At 42.8% G+C, this 22,249-nt stretch overlaps 1 protein-coding gene across 1 annotated transcript in view; it reads left to right on the top strand.

The window, feature by feature from the left end:
- The window catches only part of LOC121302747 (vascular endothelial growth factor receptor 1-like), a 28,299-nt gene extending 6,056 nt beyond the window's left edge, over positions 1 to 22,243 (top strand). The window contains exons 2-10 of the mRNA XM_041232908.1: positions 5,495 to 5,591; positions 5,868 to 6,082; positions 9,401 to 9,525; positions 13,840 to 14,002; positions 14,267 to 14,403; positions 15,044 to 15,212; positions 15,736 to 15,853; positions 16,880 to 17,049; positions 19,987 to 22,243. Coding sequence (XP_041088842.1) covers positions 5,495 to 5,591; positions 5,868 to 6,082; positions 9,401 to 9,525; positions 13,840 to 14,002; positions 14,267 to 14,403; positions 15,044 to 15,212; positions 15,736 to 15,853; positions 16,880 to 17,049; positions 19,987 to 20,147 — 1,355 coding nt within the window. The 3' untranslated portion in view covers positions 20,148 to 22,243. The remainder of the gene's footprint in view (positions 1 to 5,494; positions 5,592 to 5,867; positions 6,083 to 9,400; positions 9,526 to 13,839; positions 14,003 to 14,266; positions 14,404 to 15,043; positions 15,213 to 15,735; positions 15,854 to 16,879; positions 17,050 to 19,986) is intronic.
- The last annotated feature ends 6 nt before the right edge of the window (positions 22,244 to 22,249 follow it).

The raw sequence follows: 22,249 nt of genomic DNA, 5'->3' as shown, positions 1-22,249 counted from the left end.
TAGATCAGCCTCAGAGTAGATCTATGAATTAGACTCAAATATGACCACCCTTCATCTAATGCTATGTTTTTTTTTAAAGGCGGGCCATTTAGAATTGCAGCTGTCCTTCCCTCACCTTTACAACAGTGTACCAATCAATGCTGATAAATACTTCTTAAAGGCAGTTACAAGCCTGAGTCTTTGCACACACCCTAGTTACTAGCATGTGCTGAGGCTGTATATGTGACAGCCATCACGAATGGTGTATTATAATGGGATTTTCTATTGTAAGTCGTTGTCAAGCCCTGTTGGTTATATCATTAGCATGCACAGACGGGTGCAGGAGACTCTTGACCTGTTGATGTATGACATGGTGTTTGATGTACTGGAAAACAGACCCCCAGGGGAGGTGCTTTATATCAGGGGAAAGTCATTTATATCACTGCTTAGTTAAGATCCCAAACCACAGGAATCCTGGTATACAGAGAGAGAGAGAGAGAGAGAGAGAGAGAGAGAGAGAGAGAGATGCATGCAGGCAGGCAGGCAGGCAGGCAGGCAGGCGGGCAGGCAGGCAGGCGGGCAGGCAGGCAGACAGACTGAAATAGCGTTGATTCTTAAAGTGATTCTGTGTGAGGGATTTGAGATTCGAAAGTTTCTTACTTTATTAGGTTGCAACCTGTTGGCTTTAAGATGGATTTAATTGTGTCTTTCTAATGTTTGCTGGAAGAGAGATATGGATTATTGAAACCGGTAATTGTGCAAATACAACTACATCACTTTTGTTTTAGATAACTAGTTACACAAATATTAAAAGAAACATAATCAATTCAACTGAAGACATTGAAAATAACATCAGTTGTCAGTCACTGAATTTATGAAAGTTCCTTTCAGCATTTCTAAATTTAGCAGTATTGAGCACTTCAAAGTTATGCAAGATATTTCTAAAGCTTCCATGTGTGATTGTGCAACATGCAGTCAAATTTACAGAACATTACAGAAAACTCCTCACAGTAACCCTTCAAAAAGTTTTGCATGGTATTTTTGCAGTTTTCCCCTATGCTTTTCCCATGGCTATACAATGTATTTACCACAGCTTACCCTGGTTTACCAAGTTTATTAATATGCTTTACCATGCCTCGTTATTCTTTACAACTTTTCTGTGCTTTCACTGTGCTTTATTACACTTTGCTATGTTTTTTTTTTATGGTAAACTTTTATATGTGAAATATGTGTAAATGTGCATGAATGTTTTAATCATAAATGTTCAGCTCATAAAATACTGCCTCTTTAAACTGTGTTGAGAAGCTGACCTCCCAACCTGGGTGTGGTCTTCTGGTTCCCACCTTCTATCACCACGCTGCTGATGAGGGTCATCTCAGGGCTGGCCGGGGACCCCTGCTCCCGTGATGAAGGAATTAACGCATCTCACTAGCAGTGACACCCTGTCATGAAGACAGAGCTGAATGAATGGGCTGGTACCTCCACAAGGCAGCGAGGGGGCGGCGCGGCTATGCCCCCCTGTGCATAGCGACAGTAGGGGTGTCATCTCGGGCTCATGTCCTGCTGAGTCTTCGGGGATTCCTTGTTTGTGCCCCTCTTTCGCATCTGAGGCACTGTCGATGATGCCTGTGAATGGAATGCTAACTAGTGCCTCTGTTCGTCTCTGCGACCCTAGGAATGCTTTTGGTGCAGGCGCTCCCCTGCCCTCTCACACATGTACCTTTTCAAGACGCTCGTATGACCCTGCAGGGGGCAAACAGCGTCTTAAAAGAGCAGACAACCCACACAGACTGATCTAATGCAATTGTTGTTTGCAATCTTCTCCTGCTGGTTTTCTATGGGTTTTCACATGGTCGTTGGCAGCGTGTAAACTCAATTATATACAGTGCCGTGAAAAAGTATTTGCTCCCTGTCTGATTTTCTGCATTTTTGCAAATTTTTCACATTGAATTTTGTCAGATCTTTTTGTGGGTTGTAGTAGAATATAGAGGGAGTCTGAGAGAAAAAATGACACCAAAGTTTGGTGCGTCTTTCATTTGCCACCATCAAATGAAATTCCTGAAGACCTCTGGAAAAAAGTTGTTGATGCCTACCAGTCTGGAAAGGGTTACAAAGCCATTTCTAAGGCTCTGGGGCTCCACCAAACCACAGTCAGAGCCATATTGTCCAAATGGAGAAAGTTTGGGACAATAGTGAATCTTCCCAGGAGTGGCCGTCCTGCCAAAATCTCTTCAAGAGCAAGGCGTAAAATCATCCAGGAAGTCACAAAGAACCCTAGAACAACATCCAGGGATCTGCAGGCCTCTCTCACCTTGGCTAAGGTCAGCGTTCATGACTCCACCATCAGAAACACACTGAGAAAAAATGGGATTCATGGCAGAGTAGCAAAGCAGAAACCACTGCTCTCTAAGAAGAACATGAATGCTCGTCTCAAGTTTGCCAAAAAGCACCTGGATGATCCTCAAGAGTTCTGGAACAATGTTCTATGGACAGATGAGTCAAAAGTGGAATTTGCTGGCCACATGTCTGGCGAAAACCAAACCCTGCATTCCACAGTAAGAACCTCATATCAACGGTCAAGCATGGTGGTGGTAGTGTCATGATTTGGGGATGCTTTGCTGCATCAGGACCTGGACGACTTGCTATCATTGAAGAAACCATGAATTCTGCTCTGTATCAGAGAATTCTGCAGGAGAATGTCGGGCCATCCGTCAGTGAGCTGAAGCTGAAGCGCAGCTGGGCCATGCAGCAAGGCAGTGATCTGAAACACACAAGCAAGTCTACATCAGAATGTTTGAAGAATAAGAGAGTTAAAGTTTTGAAATGGCATAGTCAAAGTCCAGACCTAAACCCCACTGAGATGTTGTGGCAGGACCTGAAACGAGCAGTTTATGCTCAAAAACTCACAAATGTCACTGAGTTGAAGCAGGTCTGCACGAAGGACTGGGCCAGAATTCCTCCATGGTGCTGTGAGAGACTGATCAATAACTACCGGAAGCGTTTGGTTGCAGTTATTGCTGGTAAAGGTGGCGTAACCAGTTATTGAGACTAAGGGGGTGATTGCTTTTTCACACAGGGCACTGGGTGTTGCATAACTTTCTGTAAAAAATAATTGAAATAAGTATCAAAATGTTGTGTTATTTGTTCACTCAGGGTGCCTTTTATCTAATATTAGATTTTGGTTGAAGATCTGATAACATTCAGTGTCAAAAATATTCAAAAATGCAGAAAATCAGACAGGGGGCAAATACTTTTTCATGGCACTGTAAAAAATTGTTCCTGTTTGATATCTATATACTAATAGAATTTGCTTTCTGAAAATGATTCTTATTTTTTTAAAATCGTTTCTTAGTTGATTTAGAAGTGGCATTTTTCAATCCTAAAAGAGAAAGCTAGGAAATCTGCATTAGAGTGGATATTATTATTATTATTATTATTATTATTATTATTATTATTATTATTATTATTATTAATAGTGTGTGTCTCAGTTACACTGCCCCATTGCTCAGAATACTGTCGGACACGCTTTCAAAAAACAGATCACACCGGCAAGCTGAAGGGATGTTTCTATTGAAGGGGTATTGCACCATTTCAAACCCATTACTCATCAGAACAGGGATTGCCCTTTAAGTGAAAGTAGGGCTTCCAGAAAAGTTCATTTTGCTTCAGAGTAATAATAATAATAATAATAATAATAATAATAATAATAATAATAATAATAATAATAATAATAATATTTTATTTATAAAGCGCCTTTCCAATCTCAAAGCATTTAACATAGTTGATAGACGACAAAATAACAAACGACAGGGCAAAATAAAATACAGCAATAAAAAGCAATAAAAAGCAATAAAAATGCATTCCAGACAGTAAGAGCGAGCATCAACACAGATCCTGAAAGACCGGAGAGTGCGGACAGGAGAGTAGACATGAGCACCTCTCGCAGGTATCCTGGAGTAGAGCCATGGAGAGACTTGCACATAAGGAGCATGATCTTAAAATCAACCCTGAATCATATTGGGAGCCAATGTAGTTTAAAAAGCACAGGTGTAACGTGTTCCCGAGATGCTGTATGGGTTAAAACACGGGTGGCACAATTCTGCACATATTGCAACTTGTTTATAACTCTCTCACAGACTCCAGATAGAGGGGCATTACAGTAATCAAGCCTAGAAGTAATAAAAGCGTGAATCAGCTTTTCAGCATCAGAGAAAGATAAATGGCCTTATCCGTGACATTTTTAATATGGGCTTCGAAGGTCATAGAAGAATAAAATATAATGCCCAGGTTACGTACCACAGTGGAAGCAGATACATCTAATGCCTTAACAAAGTAATGCCTTTAGTTTGTATGTAGATGTGAGAGGGAGGGGCAGTGATAGAATAATCACACACAGTCTCAGTATGAGTCATAGCAAGTGCATGTGTAAAGTGTGGGATTAGATGCGAGACGGGGCTGGCTGTGAGAATATATACATTGCACCTCACAGCTTGTTTGTTTATATCACGTTATATCATTCTTTTTAAACAAGTCTTTAAATTAACCCTTTAAAAGCAGAAAAATCCTTGTTATTAAAAATGTGTACATGTACGTGCGTGCGTGCGTGCTTGTGAGTGTGTCTGTGTGTGTGTGTGTGTGTGTGTGTGTGTGTGTGTGTGTGTGTGTGTGTGCGTGCAAGTGTGTATGCGTGTGTGAATGTGTGTTTTTTCCTACTATATCAGCATGTTGTTTGTATTACATTTGCTTACCATATGACAGTGGGGACAGCTCAGGCTTTTCAACTAACATTACAATGCATTCTGGTAAGTGTAGTCCTGCTGTGGTACTTGTGACAGGTAAAACGTACCAGAATGCATTGCAATGTGAGTTGAAAAGCCTGAACTGTCCCAAACGGTCCTAGTGTACAGGGAGTCATGTGGTAACCCTAGTGTGACACCAATACCAACATGAGAGTAAGATATACTGACAAAGTGGTAGCGCCAATGGGAAACAGCGATTGTAAAGTTTTTTCTGACGGTGTACCCAAACTGGTGCAGGACTATATCGTTAAAATGAAAGGCTAAAAGCGCAAAGCCTAGTGTTTCTGGCTGTCTGTGACATGACAGGACCTCCTGCTAAAGACACTCAAATGGTTTAATATCCTACTATTGTATGCATCAGGGATACAGTGGGCCTGATTTCACACTGTGGGCAAACTGCCCATTTCTTATTGCAGAACAGCCTGACACCCTGAACCAAAGCCTTACTTCCACAGAGCATGGACACACGGACACTTTGCAAACAAGCCTGTCAATTCAACAGAGCTCTCTATTGTAATGAAGGGCCAGCATTCCAACAAGTGCTTGCATTAGTTGATGGCATTGCTGTAACACAATAGCAGGGGTAAGCAGTACAATATAGGCTGCTCAGCAAAGAGAGGCCAACAGTGACAGTGCAGGGCCAGTCCTCTACTCAGTGCTGTCATGCAATGCAGGAGAATCTGCAGGTTACATGAAGTGCTTTCCTGTTGTTGCAGGCTCTCGCTCGAGCTCCAGACTGAACACTCCAGTGCTGAGCGTGACCAGCAAGCAGATCGTCATCCAGGCCAGCCAGACTCTGCAGCTGCAGTGCAAGTAAGTGTGGGGATGATCCCAGGTATTACCGTGTGCTGGGTTATATCAATACTACATATCCATCATATACACACATATGCATATATTGTATCTAGAGATGATTATGCAGTAACACATAAGATTTACCACATTGCACAGCTTATTTACAAGTGAGACATAAACATTTGCCAAGAAAGAGGCATTGCAACTAATAAATTGAGTTTGGTTTCTCTAACACTGTGTTGAGAGGAGTAGCACTCCCTTGTACCACTTGTTTTTTTTGTTCTGTATCTGCAGGGGAAAGGCACAGCTTGCCTGGACGTCCCCCGATAGCGTTCACCCTGATCAAGGCAGACTGAGCATCAAAGAGTACAGGTGTGGATTTCAGGACCAGCTGCACTGCAGCAGCCTCACCCTGAGAGGGGCCTCGGCGCAGGACACAGGAGCCTATGCCTGCAAATACTCCACCAAGAAGAGAAAGAGACAGGCAGCTGTGTATGTTTACATCAGAGGTAAGGGGCAGCACTTCACCCCCAGATTCTTGATAATTTGCTAATTGGAAGTGGGTGGATTAACCCATGTGACCCTGTAGAGCCTGTTTATAGTGAACAAGTAACTCACACAGATAGAACCATGAGTAATATCCTTGTACATAGGGTTACCATATGACTCCATGTACACTAGGACTACGCACTGTGATGTGAGTTGAACAGCCTGAACCGTCCCAAACTGTCCTTGTGTACACTGAGTCATATGGTAACCCTACTTGCACAGTAAGCGAGGAGCAGCATTTTGAAGCCAATGTAGTGACCTTAAAACAAGGGAAATACAGAAAGCCTTGCTGGGGTTCTGTCCTGCACGATCATTGCCTATCGTCTCTACTGAACAAGAATCTTGTCAATGTTTTATTGTGTCGCTCACAGTTTGGGAAACAGATTGCGACAGAATCAGAATCACTACAGGCTTTGAATTGTTTCCTGTGCCAGGACATTGTTTTAATCAGCTTCCCATATTAGCGCCGTGTGTTTGAATGAGACAGCAGCCCGTTCCCATGTGTTTGAATGAGACAGCAGCCCGTTCCCATGTGTTTGAATGAGACAGCAGCCCGTTCCCATGTGTTTGAATGAGACAGCAGCCCGTTCCCATGTGTTTGAATGAGACAGCAGCCCGTTCCCATGTGTTTGAATGAGACAGCAGCCCGTTCCCATGTGTTTGAATGAGACAGCAGCCCGTTCCCATGTGTTTGAATGAGACAGCAGCCTGTTCCCATGTGTTTGAATGAGACAGCAGCCTGTTCCCATGTGTTTGAATGAGACAGCAGCCTGTTCCCGTGTGTTTGAATGAGACAGCAGCCTGTTCCCATGTGTTCCACCTCAGGACCCACTCATTGTGTGAAGGCAAACATATAAACTAAAGTGCATTCATTTATCATTTAAATATTTCAAACCGATTTAAATTTCCTATTTAAGTAGCCACCACAAACACAATATGAAATTATTATTATTATTATTATTATTATTATTATTATTATTATTATTATTATTATTATTAGTCTTCAATGCATTGATACCATTTTCTGTTCAGAAATGTCAAGTCTCTATAGAGTCAAGGCAATAAAAGTTCAACTGGTATTTTCAGGTTTTCAGGTTTGGCATTCCCATAGTGGACAGGGTCATGGTGCTTGGAACTAAGTTAGCAGAAAGATTCTAAAGCCTAGAGGAGATCTACAGGTAGTATAATGCCTTCTAATCGTAATAGAACACAAGGTCCTGCTCATTCCAAATTCTACATGTTTTCCATGGAACCCTGAAGACACCAATCCCTTGCCCTCTATTTGCCCCCTGCAATATCTACAATGCTTATGAAATCTTGATTTGTCATTTTCACACACACACTCACAGTTAACTTTGAAGCATAGTGGAAAGTTATTTTGGATATATTCTGGGATGAAAATAACTATATTGGATGCTGACTAGATGAAAACAAACAACAGAAAAAACCCACCCACAACAATACACAGTAGGGCTGTGTTTTTTTCCCAGGGTTGGAAGCTCATAAAAATTTGTCTGCCAAGCAGTCAGCTTCCTGTGGCCGGGATAATAACCTGCAGAGGAGAGAGGTTTGAGTGGATCTAGTCCCCTAGGTGTTACATTGGCACGGCTAGCTGGTGACACTCTGTCTGCCGCTCTCCCTCACCACTTCTAATGATTCAGGAAACCACAACGCTCTACATTGCTTGGCCTTCGGTTTCGTGACACGAATGAGCGAGCCGCGGGGGAGTAGTACAGTACGCTGTTTCACTGCTGATGGTTATTAAGACCCCCCCCCCCCCCGATCTTTACCGCACCTCCAGTCCTAGCTGAAACTGTTTATGTTGCCATAACACACAAGTTCATTTTTAGTCTTTCCTCAGAATCAAAGTGTAAAGGAAATGCAGGATTAAATATTCCTTGGGGTACTTTTGTTAAATGTGCAGGTCAGTTTTTTTAAAAACAAAACAATGGCTGGACAACACCCACCACCTTAAATGGCACTGTGACTTAAAAAAGAAAATAAAAGTTTTTAATACAGTTGAACTCATGTCCTGTGGAGCTTGTTGGCTCAGTCAACTGTACAGTAAATTAATATATTCTGTTCAGTCACAGTGTGTATAACTGTACCATGTTAAGTTTTCATATCTATGTATCTATTTTATAATGCACATTATGGCAGGGCAAGTTCTCGAACTCCAAAGAGACCACACAAACTGTTTTAAAATTTCTAAAAATGAAATACAAAATCTGTGACCTGCAAAGAAAGGCTAATACTTTCAGCAAGCATATTCGCAAAGCAAATAATTGTGTGTCACTGTAAAGAATCAAAACCTCCCTGTGCTGCAGAACAGTGGAACCATCTAGAAGCGATAGGATATGGGAGAAATGTATAACTTGCTAAGGACCATAATAATGTAGCACAATCTCGGGGTATATGGAGTCTGTTGTTTCTCTGTCTGCCTATACGACTGTCTGTATATCTAGAGAACGGCAAGTCCAGTTGTCATGACACGTTCGTTGACCTTCACCCCTTGAAAGTCTGTGACAAAATACCAGGTGGCTTAGTGAGAAAAAAACTTAATTAGTGAAGCTAGATCTCAGATGTCCTTAGAAATAGCTGTAGTTTATTCTGTTTTTAACAAGTAAGTGGAATTTCAGATCAACTTTAACCTGCTTGCAGCTTTTACAAGCTAAAGAAAGAAATGTCATTTATTGCACATGTAACAAGGTGGAGCGAGCATCTTAACCGCGATGCAAAAGAGTCAAGTTGCTCAACTGCCTTCGTGGTTCTAGAGCTTTTAACCTCCTCTCATCTCACCGACAGGGGACAGAATCCGTAACGACAGTGCATCACACAACACTGCCCGTTACACCCTTACCACCTTTAACCTTGCCGATCGGCTGCAGCCATTCTATGAGATCCGAGTCACGGCACCTGTAGTGTGATATTCTGAGCGACGCTGTGAACCGGTACACACTCCCGTGGTGTGATATTCTGAGCGACGCTGTGAACCGGTACACACTCCCGTGGTGTGATATTCTGAGCGACGCTGTGAACCGGTACACACTCCCGTGGTGTGATATTCTGAGCGACGCTGTGAACCGGTACACACTCCCGTGGTGTGATATTCTGAGCGACGCTGTGAACCGGTACACATTCCCGTAGTGTGATAGTCTGAGCGACGCTGTGAACCGGTACACATTCCCGTAGTGTGATAGTCTGAGTGACGCTGTGAACTGGTACACATTCCCGTAGTGTGATAGTCTGAGCGATGGTGTGGCTTTCTCTTGTTTCAGATGCGCTGAAGCCCTTCTTGGAGCTGCACAGTAGCATCCCGGAGGTTGTCTACCTGACAGAAGGAAGAAAGCTGATCATCCCCTGCAGAGTGACTGCGCCTGACATCCCTGTCACTCTAAAGAAGGTAGGTCTCTTATCAACAGCATGTCCTGGAGCTGGAAAACTAAAACCAACCAGCTTCACCTGCATCTAGGAATGTGGGGTCTTTTATTATGTAATTATAGCACATACTGATTCAGAATGCATACTGTATATTTGTAGTAATGAAGGATTCTAAATAGCATGCTTTTCTTGTAAACAACGTGGCTTTCGTTTTGGGGAACTTTAGTTTGTGTTTAACTGAACCTGCAGAAAAACATGATTTTATGATTGAGTGAAAGTAATGTGCTGTAAAAATGAGACACTCATTTTACCAAAAGATTCGAAGTTCGGTAACACTTTTCATAAAGAGTCTCTAATTATTGTGTATTTACATAGTATTTACTTAGTAAATACAGGTGTACTTACACATAATTACCATGTTATTATGCATAGTTACAATGTACTTAATGTAAACATTTTTTAGCATGCTATAACCCTAACCCTAACCCCTCCTCGAGAATATTTTGGACAATGGTTAATCTGACCATAAAAAATAAAAATTACATTGCAAATCAACATTGGTTCATTTAAAAGGATATAATTTGCAACTTGAATTAAGAACCCCTCAATGGATGGATTGTACAGTACAATTGTTGGGAATGACCAACTACCATTGTTTTACAGTCACCCAAACAGTTTAATCCACTTTCTATGTTCCTATGCTTATTCACACTCTAGTCTTGTGCTGCACTGAGGCTGGAAACCAGACAAGATTGACAACGTTTCATTTTGCGGATTGTACAATGAGTGTTTTAATGTCAGCTTGTGGGTCACTTGGCTGTTCTAGGATAACATTCAGCAGGATTCAATCATCATTCCCTAAGTAGTTTGGCTGTTGTTTCAGTTCCAATCTAAGTGAAGGAGGACTTTCCTCTAACAGCACGCCATGGCGCTTCTGTCTTCCTGTACATCCAAGAGAGAAATAATGATAATAATAATAACACTTGTGACTGATCGTGAAGTCCTATCAGAGCTGCCTCTCCCCTGGAGAGTTTCAGTGACCTCAAGACTCTGGTAATGGCTTTACTTTTCCTCATTATCAAGAACCTTCTGGACTTCCTCCTGGAAAGGTCAGGAGATCTTCGCCGGATCGTGTATTTAGCAGACGCCTCCATAAGTGGAAGAACGCCAGGCTGTCCTCCACACCTTAATGTTCCACAGGAGAAACAATATGTACTGCTGGATAAAGCTACTGTTATATAAGAGAATGCCTTGTGTGTAGAGTGTTTCTTATTGCATTAGTGATGTCATCTTGTTGGATAAGAGGCCCGTGAATATGCAAATTTATCTTTCTTAATCTCTTATACAATAAGAGGCACCCTATTTATTAGAAATTATTATAATTATTAAAAAAAGGAGATTGTGCTGAGGAACTGCTATTGAATAGAAAAGTGTTGCTGTTTGTTTTTGTTTGTTTTTGTTTTACTTTACAATTGTTCTGTAAGATCTGTGCACAAGATGACAGTAAGGTTAGGGTTAGGGTTAGAGGTAGGATTAGGGTTCGAGGACCAGTAGAAGAAGAGACATCTCTACATGGTTGAGATACGAGAGAAAGCAGGCAACACCCCAGACAGTCTTTGCGTTTGCTTTCTCACACACATTGATTAGCTTGAGTCCAAATTGTAATCCAACCATCTACCGAGCTACCAAATGACTATCTAACCGGGGTGCTGTTGCTCAGTTAATTGCAGATTATAAAACAACGATGTGTGATTAAAATACATTTATTACATATACGGTAGAATAAGATTTCTAGCTAGGCTGTGACTCAAATTAGTTCAGGATCTCCTGGTTCCACTAGCCCAAGCCGCCTTTTCCCGTCCAGTGTGTGCTGCGTTTAATCTCACTGCAGTCAGGGCAGCTCATTCAGCATCTCTGATTGCTTTTTCATTGTCTTCGTTGAATAGAGGAGGAAAGTAATGTAGATGAAGCTGGTAGGAAGCTCTGCTGCCACCGGGGTAAAGCTGGGAACACGCCTCGCTGCGCTTTCTTTCCGAGGTTTGCATGATTGCTGCCGTTTTCCTTCCTTAATTAGACTCAGAGGCTACAGAGGAAGTTTGTTTTAAAGAGAGGTGGTGGGGGTGCTCTCAAAGGCCTTGGCTTGCATGTGAGCCGTTGGCTCTGATATCGCTCTGTTTTGAACAAGGGGAACATTATGCTTGTGATGATTTACAGAACACCCTTGAAAATGAGACTGCACCCCTTCTTTGAATGCTGACAAGGTGCTGTTCCTCATGGCTGTTTGATGTGTGAATCACCCTGCCAGTGCAGGTGCATTGCACAATGGAACAGGAGCCGAGTGCAGGGCTGTGCTGCTAAGGGGGCTTGGTGTTTTGGACTCATTTGGAAGCACAGTGGTTCCCCCAGCATGCACATTTTACTTAAATAGCTTTGAGCACAGAATCCCTCATACGAGAATCCACAGCTCTGGGTTCATAATGATCCAGTCTGGAGTTTCATACAGTACTTTAGGTTGAGCCTCAAACTTCTACTGTCATCACATGAACCCACCTGCGGAAATGTTTGCCCCTTTGACCCTATTTCCACTGCCTGACACCACTACTCATATTCACCAAAAGCAGAGAACTTTGTAAATTGAACAATGTTCTTCCTTCTTCAGCACACAAGACAAAAGTCAAATAGCTTTTTTGAAATTCGTGATAAACACAACAACAAAACCTGACTTTTTGTTTGGCTGTGCTCTCCTTCTTAACCAGATTCCTTTTTATTTGTAATGAGCCATCAGTCACATTTATTTATGAGGGGTCCCTGAGTGGCTCACCTGGTAAAAGCACAGCCATGTGGTGTGTAGGGTGAGTCATACAGCGCAGGTTTGCGTCCTGGCTGTGCGGAGTTGCCGATCTTCGCTGGGGATTCCGAAAGGATTATCTCATTGGCTCTGGCCCTACCGTGGGTTTCAGAGGCAAAACTGGCAGGAACTAACTATTTCTCCTCCTCACGCTACAGCGAACCCTGCTGGCCAGGTGCCCATTGAGCTCAGAGAGGACAGCTGCACGGCTGGCATTTATCCTCGCTCGCTGACCTCCGCTCTTGTGTTCCTGGGTGTAGAAGAGGAAGCTGGCTTGGTCATGTGATAGCTGGTGCTATCTGCTAGGAGTGATGATATGTTTATATTTGGGATTCACGCAATGAGATTGAAATGCACTCATTAGACTGTGCCTGTCGGTAAACGTAGTGTTCTTGTATACCTGGTCACGCAGTGATGCATGTTGTACCTTACTTGAATCATTGTTTCCTATTGAGAGTACAGTGGACCCACCTATTTCCTTGCAGCTCTGTTTTTGTGTATCTTCAATCAGAGCACAATCAACAGGTCCTATGTCATAAGCTGATCCACTGTTATGATTAAGTATTGGCTTCATTTTCCCGTACACACCCTCCCCGTAGATCTGCTTAAAGCAATGTTTCACAGGGCTACCTCCTTGATCCTCACAGAGCTTCGGTCACGCGACAGGCCATGTGATTCATAGTTACATATAGTGCATAAACCACCACCTGCACTTCAAACACATTCATAACAGTCATAAATTCATAACAAGCTGTTTTCTTCAGTGTCTTTACGGTTTATTCTTAGGTTCGATCCCTTATAAAAGTTTACCATAATAAAATCCTAGCAAAGTATATTAAAGCATGCTGAAAGCATGGCAAGACAGAGGTAAGCATTGCAAAGACCAGCAAGGCATAGTAAAGCATATTAATAAGCATGGCAAACCAGGGTAAACTGTGGGAATTGCAAAGTATAACTTTCATAAGCACTGTCGATGGTAATTCGTTCATATTAGTAGACTTTTAATCAGACACAGAATGCATTCATTTAGATATCTTGTACGTCTTGAGAGTACTGTATCTTGCATTCATTCAAATCCAGTGACAGAATAACGGGTCAAATTGCACTGTTTAGATTTTGCCACATTGCTAAACAGATGCAGCGTTTAATATAAGGAGGGTAATTCTCCAGATTCAGCTGTTCAGGTTTAAACATACTTTCTTTTCAATCCAGTGTGCCTGCTATATAAACAGAACACCCCATGGGTGTCTATGGAGTGCTGTGGTTAATTCGCTCATGAGGTTGGCTTTCCTCATTCATGGATTAACTGCAGTACTCAATGAATGCTTCTGGCGCCTCCTTTGTTCATTGTCTGCTTTCTGTTACGTTGCATCCCTTATTCTATACTATCCAGAGGCTGGGGAACACACAGAAACTACAACAATATGATCCAGTGTAGTTTTACCCAACTGAGGATCTGACAAACCTTTTCATTTGTTGTTGCTTCAGTTCCCAGAAGAAAGATTGATCCCCGATGGCAAAAAAATTATCTGGAACAGCAAGCATGGATTCATCATCCCTGATCCCACGTACCAGTTTATAGGGCTTCTGTCATGCGAGGCGACCTCCAATGGGGTTCTCTACAGCACCAAATACCTAACACACAGACAAGGTTGGTCCATTTGCACGAGAAAGTAATAGATGTAAAGCAGGGGTGGCCAAGGTTGGCCCTTCCACTCCTGGACTTTATTCCAGCCCTGTTCTGTATTGTTTAATTGGACCAAATAAACCTCCATCCAGACCCTGAAGTAGTTCATGGTCTCATTTTACCTGTTAAACCTGGCGTGGAATAGCCCCCCAGACACCCCTACTGTATGTCAATGCTGTTAAATGTGTGGCGATGGCGCTTATGGTTGTTCATGCTTCTTTAACGCAGTGAATACAATCTTTGATGTGTACCTCAATGCCACTAACCCACTCAAGATGCTGAGGGGAGAGACGCTAGCAATTAACTGCACTGTTACAGCGGAGTGGAATGCCAGAGTCCAGATCACGTGGGACTATCCAGGCAAGGTGAGCGATACAATGGCTTGTTTCTATTAGAACCCTAATCCCACTATCTTAACTAACTGGTATCGGTTTCTGACTATGTTAGTAACTACTGTTTTTCTCTTTTAAAAAGAAATTGCCCTCGTAATGATTTGGAGTAGATCCATTTGAGTATTCATACGTTCTATGAACATAGCAGGATTATAATTCACTTTCCACCTCACAAAGCAACCGTCAGACCCGTGCATACAGGACATGTTTGCAGATTCAGCATTTAAATTGCTTTGTTTAGCTCTTAAAATGTCCATGTCACAAAGCAACCTGCAAATTCATGTATTTATGCATAAACTGATACAGCGCCAGTCTTTCCTGAGTAGTATTTAGAAATGTATTGATCACATTACCATTAACCTTCAATCTTGTAACAGTCCCTCCTACCAAATTCTGAGCAATAGCACCAAGACCATTGACAAAAGCAGAGCTGGTCTTTAACTCCTACACAATACAATGTATATATATATATATATATATATATATATATATATATATATATATATATATATATATATATATATATATATATATATATATATATATACACACACACACACACACACATATACACACAGTGAAGTAATTGTCTGGCTTCTTGTTTTCTTTAAAGGGAAACAGTTCTGCTCTCATCACCAATAGAATTGACCAGAGCAGCTCCAACATCTTCCACAGTATCCTGGTCATCAAGCAGCTGAAGGACACTGACAGGGGCGTGTACTCCTGCAACGTGCAGAGCGGTCCTTCCACCAGAGACACAAACACCACCCTTGTTATTTATGGTGAGGAAAAAAACTGACATCCTTGTCTTAAAGCAGACCTGTTTTTATCTTTCCATTTCTTTCCATGAACTTTAGTTAAACAGAGAAAAAAAGATATGTAGGAAGGGATTCATTAGATTAGAAAGACTGCCAGGAAGAATCTTCTCAGTGTTCTTTTAGAATCATGAACAAGCCTTTCAGGGTTACCCGCAGATCGGTGTACACTGTGTGTCTCTTTATTGAGGGGTTAAGTGGAAAGCTGTGAGATAAACATGCAGGGAATCTGACACGCTGTGCTACACACTGTACACATATCTATTACATGAGGTTATGTGACATCTATAAACATGTTATTAGTTATGATAAGAACTATTATAGATTATGATTAGAAAAAATAACAATGAATTATAACTTCCCTTTTTGATTTGTTTGACAAGTGTTATAAGAACAAACATAACAACGGTCTCTCAATTAAAGTGTTTCCTATATTATAAAGTGTTTCCCATATTGTAACGTATGGAACATGTTTTGTTTCTTTACTCAGACAAACCCTTCATCAGTGTGAAATACAGACACAGGCCTACAGTGGAGGTGACTGCTGGTCAGGACTCCTTCAAGCTCTCCTTGAAAGTGAAAGCATTCCCCTCCCCGGAGGTTGTATGGTATGAGAATCGTTTACTGTACACAGCACATGGGAGTCACTCTCATTAACCATGTACTGTACACAGCACATGGGAGTCACTCTCATTAACCATGTACTGTACACAGCACACGGGAGTCACTCTCATTAACCATGTACTGTACACAGCACACGGGAGTCACTCTCATTAACCATGTACTGTACACAGCACACTCTCATTTATGAACCATGCTCATGTATTCTCTGTATTATATTATCTGTATGGAGAACCAGCCTATCAAGATAACTTAGAGCCAAAAATTTTATTCACTATTTATTACCATCCATGTAAAGTGGGAATAGGAGTAAATTATGTTTACAGATCCATAGTGCTGTCATACCAAAAAAACAACAATTAATACAGATCAACTAAAGTGTTACAGATACATAGCGCTGTCATACCAAAAAAACAACAATTAATACAGATCAACTAAAGTGTTACAGATCCATAGCGCTGTCATACCAAAAAAACAACAATTAATACAGATCAACTAAAGTGTTACAGATCCATAGCACTGTCATACCAAAAAAACAACAATTAATACAGATCAACTAAAGTGTTACAGATCCATAGCGCTGTCATACCAAAAAAACAACAATTAATACAGATCAACTAAAGTGTTACAGATACATAGCGCTGTCATACCAAAAAAACAACAATTAATACAGATCAACTAAAGTGTTACGGATCCATAGCGCTGTCATACCAAAAAAACAACAATTAATACAGATCAACTAAAGTGTTACAGATACATAGCGCTGTCATACCAAAAAAACAACAATTAATACAGATCAACTAAAGTGTTACAGATCCATAGTGCTGTCATACCAAAAAAACAACAATTAATACAGATCAACTAAAGTGTTACAGATGCAGTTCTATTAGTATAGTTATGTTTTATTCTATAATGTATACACATATTTAAAGATGTTCTGTCTGAAACATTTCTCTGCATCTCTCAGCACCGCGCTGTTAGAAGATTTTTAAAGCGTCTGTTGTTTCCTACAGGCTTAAAGATGGAATGATTGCTGCTGAGAAGTGTGCTCGCTACAAGATTGACGGATACACCTTAATCATCAGAGACGTATCTGAAGAAGACGCTGGGAGTTACACCCTAAAGCTGGGGATCCAGCAGCACAATCTCTACAGGAACCTGACTGTCTCCCTTGTTGTTAATGGTAAGCAGAGTCTTTGCCCAGCCTAAGCCTTACAGTGACGAACTGTATCGTAATGTTCGTCATTCAAAACAAATGCCACATTTCCACCTTCCACTGGGACTGACTTGAAAGCGATTTCAAATCACACTCCATCAGATTCCAAATTGATTTCCAATGGGACTCAAGTCAGCCCAACTTAGGTTGTCAGGCTGAAAGATCTCGATCTCTTCAACTTCAGCAGCTATTGGAAGCTAATCAATGAGAGTCCGATGTGAAAGGATGCAGGAGGCTGGTTTTAACTGCAACTGCAGAACAAATAATATGTTTTCTGTGACTATATCATACTGTTAGGGAAATATTGGAGGAGGGCGAATTTATTAATAGCAATCACGCAAAAAAAAGAGACACAAACAGGTTTCTTGGATTGTGGATTGCAACTGCAGGTGGAGTTGGCTGCAATCGCTCTTGGATATTGGAATATGGTTGGATTAATGGTGCAGGTGGAGGTGGGGCATAATTGTAGTGACTGATCTTTAGACTGTTGCATGCAGAATGTGCTGTACTAGGCTCCACTGCGCTCCTACTGGGTAACTTTGTGGGTGTAATGCAGAATCATCACTTCAGTGACTGCTAAAAATAGGAGGGTGCCTTTAAATGACCTGCCACCAGAGTTTGCTGTAGTAGGAGGCAGTTTGTCTCAGATGCAAATGATTAATACCTTGTTTCCATGCTTCACTCAACCCCGGTTGAAACCCTGCTGCCCCTGAATGTAAGAAGGAAGGGGCTCCCAGTAAAGGCACTTCGCCCAGAGTGCAGGCTATGCCCTTTAGCTTAGAGATCGCCAGTTCAAATCCAGGCTATGCCACTGCCGATCGTGGACGGGAGCTCCCAGGGGACGGCGCACAATTGGCCAAGCACTGCCTGGGCAGGGAAGGTTTAGGTCAGCTGGGGAATCCTTGGCTCACCATACGTCTGCGACCCCTGTGGCTGGCCGAGCACCTGCAGGCCTGCCTGTGTGTAATTCAGAACTGCGTGGTCCTCTGACGCTGTAGTTCTGCCTATGTGCAATTCAGAACTGCATGGTCCTCTGACACTGTAGTTCTGCCTGTAGTTCTGCAGTTCTGCCTGTGTGCAATTCAGAACTGCATGGTCCTCTGACGCTGTAGTTCTGCCTGTGTGCAATTCAGAACTGCGTGGTCCTCTGACACTGTAGTTCTGCCTGTGTGCAATTCAGAACTGCGTGGTCCTCTGACACTGTAGTTCTGCCTGTGTGCAATTCAGAACTGCGTGGTCCTCTGACACTGTAGTTCTGCCTGTGTGCAATTCAGAACTGCGTGGTCCTCTGACGCTGTAGTTCTGCCTGTGTGCAGTTCAGAACTGCGTGGTTCTCTGACGCTGTAGTTCTGCCTGTGTGCAATTCAGAACTGCGTGGTCCTCTGACGCTGTAGTTCTGCCTGCAGAACTGCGTGGTCCTCTGACTGTGCAATTCAGAACTGCGTGGTCCTCTGACACTGTAGTTCTGCCTGTGTGCAATTCAGAACTGCGTGGTCCTCTGACACTGTAGTTCTGCCTGTGTGCAATTCAGAACTGCGTGGTCCTCTGACACTGTAGTTCTGCCTGTGTGCAATTCAGAACTGCGTGGTCCTCTGACACTGTAGTTCTGCCTGTGTGCAGTTCAGAACTGCGTGGTCCTCTGACGCTGTAGTTCTGCCTGTGTGCAGTTCAGAACTGCGTGGTTCTCTGACGCTGTAGTTCTGCCTGTGTGCAGTTCAGAACTGCGTGGTCCTCTGACGCTGTAGTTCTGCCTGTGTGCAATTCAGAACTGCGTGGTCCTCTGACGCTGTAGTTCTGCCTGTGTGCAGTTCAGAACTGCGTGGTCCTCTGACGCTGTAGTTCTGCCTGTGTGCAGTTCAGAACTGCGTGGTCCTCTGACGCTGTAGTTCTGCCTGTGTGCAATTCAGAACTGCGTGGTCCTCTGACACTGTAGTTCTGCCTGTGTGCAATTCAGAACTGCGTGGTCCTCTGACACTGTAGTTCTGCCTGTGTGCAATTCAGAACTGCGTGGTCCTCTGACACTGTAGTTCTGCCTGTGTGCAGTTCAGAACTGCGTGGTCCTCTGACGCTGTAGTTCTGCCTGTGTGCAGTTCAGAACTGCGTGGTCCTCTGACGCTGTAGTTCTGCCTGTGTGCAATTCAGAACTGCGTGGTCCTCTGACGCTGTAGTTCTGCCTGTGTGCAGTTCAGAACTGCGTGGTCCTCTGACGCTGTAGTTCTGCCTGTGTGCAATTCAGAACTGCGTGGTCCTCTGACACTGTAGTTCTGCCTGTGTGCAATTCAGAACTGCGTGGTCCTCTGACGCTGTAGTTCTGCCTGTGTGCAATTCAGAACTGCACACTGTAGTTCTGCCTGTGTGCAATTCAGAACTGCATGGTCCTCTGATGCTGTACTTCTGTAATGGCTTCACGGCGGGCTTGCAGTGTAGAAAAAAGTGGACGGCTGACGGCACACGTTTCGGAGGACGCGAGCGCTCGTCCTCCTGTCTGTAAGTTAATGCAGGGGTTGCAGTGGTGAGCCATGTTGAATAATTGGGTATTCCAAATTGGGAGAAAATCAAGGGTAAAATAATTGGCAATTCCAAATTTAAAAAGAAAAGAAAGAGGATATGTCAGAAGGAAAGCAATAGCTTTCAGTTTTGTAAACAAATTAATGTTAGCCACAAGGCTTGCTGGGAACGAACCGCCAACATCCGTTGGATTGGCGGTCAATTGGCGGAAACGATATAAAAGAGACTGGATATCCTGGATTCAAATGTAAGCTCAGCCAATGACTCCCAACTCACTCCTGCACAGCTGGGCAGAAGCAGGACCCCGCTGCTCTAGAATCCGTATGAACCCTCTTAATTACTATGTTAGCAATGCTCATTTTTTATATTGCATGGTACGTGTGTTTCACATTGCAGTGAAGCCCCAGATTGGTGAAAAGGCTGTGTCCTATCAAGACCCTGGCACCTACCTTGTGGGCAGCAAGCAAGCACTGATCTGCACTTCCCATGGGTTTCCACCGCCCAGAATCCAGTGGCTATGGCACCCGTGCGCTCGGAATAACACCAAGGGACTGTAAGTGCTCCAACTTTGCTGCTCATGTTCCTATTGTTGTGTGGGGTTTGATCCCAAGACTGCTTTGATGATGCTGTGACTTTGCTGTTCAGAAGAATCCAGTTCAAGAGTAATATTTTTGGCGTCTGTTCTTTTGCTGCTGTCCACGGCGCTCTGGCCCGTGCAGTTGCGAATACGCCCCAACAAAGAAGTTCCTAAATTGGCAAATGTGAATATTTCTACAACAAGAATCCGGGTGTAGAAGAAGAATGCAGAAAAACGAAACTAAACTGGGAGCTGGACTCTTACAATGTTAGTGTTTTTTTTCTCCGCAATCTGAAGACAAATATGAGAGCTGGGTTTCTTACATATTTCAGCGAATAGCATTTCTATTACTTTGGGACGCATGTGTACGTATGTGTACGTGTGTGTACGTGTGTATGTGTGTGTACATGTGTGTACTTGTGTGTATGAGCATATGTGTGTGTTGCAGTGGCTGGGGAGTTTATCAGCATTTCTTGTGGACAGCTAGAAGTTCATCCCTGTTTCAGATTTTGTAGAATGTACTTTTAGCTATGACACTGGAGATATTCATTGTCGTAACATTTTAGACATATCTAAACATTATAGGACTCTGAGTCCTCTCAAAAAGTTGAAACAACGGATCACATATTTCTGGATAAGTGTTATCAAAAATGTAAGTACATGTACTCCAAATCATTGTTATTATTATTATTTCTGAAAGGAAATTAAGAAACAGTTTACAAGCCCCTAAATTAAATATGCTAGTTGTTCAATGTAGTAACATTTTTCATTGCACTTTTTCCTTCAAAAAAGAAAACGTGCGACTGATGAATCCGGGTAAAGAGCTTCCAGCCCCTATATTTAGTGGGAAACAATTACATACTCATGATGCTGTTACTTAGCATCCTGCAGTATACCTTTACAGTAAATCACGTGCCGAATGTTTATTTTCTCATGGGAAATAACCCACTGTGTTAATTTAAAAAATACAAAACTGTGACTCATAGCTGACACGGCGCAGCAGGCTTTTAGAAACTTTTAACGAAGCCGGAAAGCAAGTCATTGAAATACAGTCTGTACAGCCAGATACACACACGCACACACACACACACACACACACACACACACACACACACACACACACACACACACACACACGTACAGTACAATGACGTAAAGACAAAAAAAGTGATGGAACACTGGTGCAATTCCATCCTCTAGACTCATTACTGGGAAAGCCATCAATAAATAACCTCCTTGAATGAATTCTGCTACGACACGGAAACCCATTGCCTAAGTATTACCGTAGCACCTGTCATGTCGCTACTCCCCAGACTTAAATTAATAGCCTACAGTAACCCAAACAAAAGACAACGAATGGGCCATCAAGCACACTAAAGCCATGCAGTCTCATTCACATTGCCGTCCAACATGGGACCCAGCAGTCTTAGCAGCACAGCTAGCACTAGCCAGCGTATCTCAATTGCTCACGCAATCTCAAGGCTTCTTTTAGCGTCGTTCTTTGTAGCGCTCGAGCTCTGTAGCCTGACAGCGTGCTGAGGAGCAGGGAGAGAGCTGCTGGATAGATTGAGGACAGTCGAAAGCAATCGCTGATGATGATGGCCTCGTAGCGAGCAGACCATGGGAGTTTTCTTATCTCACTCAGGCAGGAGGTGCTGGGAACTTCCTGTGCGAAATCAGAGCATGTGCCGTTTTCCTCTTGTTGTTTGACTTCCTCCTCCACATAAGAAAGTTCCCAGCACTACGATTGTCTGCTGGTCTTCAAACATGGCACAATCTACTTCCTTGAGTGCTTGATCTATTCTTGAGACCCCAGCTCTACCCCCTCCTTCGAATCAATGATGCTCACTCACAGGCACAGCGTATTATTATTTGTATTATTTCAAGGCTGAACTTTGTGTAACAGCCATGGCCTTTCAGATGACCCTGAAAAGCGAGTACTTTGAGTGCTGCACCAGCCACAGCAGGTTAACAGCCAGCCCGGATTTCTCAAGAGGGGGAAGCCGTCCTGAGGCGAGCCTGATTCTCTAATCGTTATACAAATTCCACGGTGTTAACCAGGATGAAGACAAATTAGATCCC

This window comes from Polyodon spathula, chromosome 30 (assembly GCF_017654505.1).
Source record: "Polyodon spathula isolate WHYD16114869_AA chromosome 30, ASM1765450v1, whole genome shotgun sequence".
Lineage (NCBI taxonomy): Eukaryota > Metazoa > Chordata > Actinopteri > Acipenseriformes > Polyodontidae > Polyodon > Polyodon spathula.
Note: the sequence above shows the minus strand (reverse complement) of the source record. Positions and strands in the feature narration are given on the sequence as shown.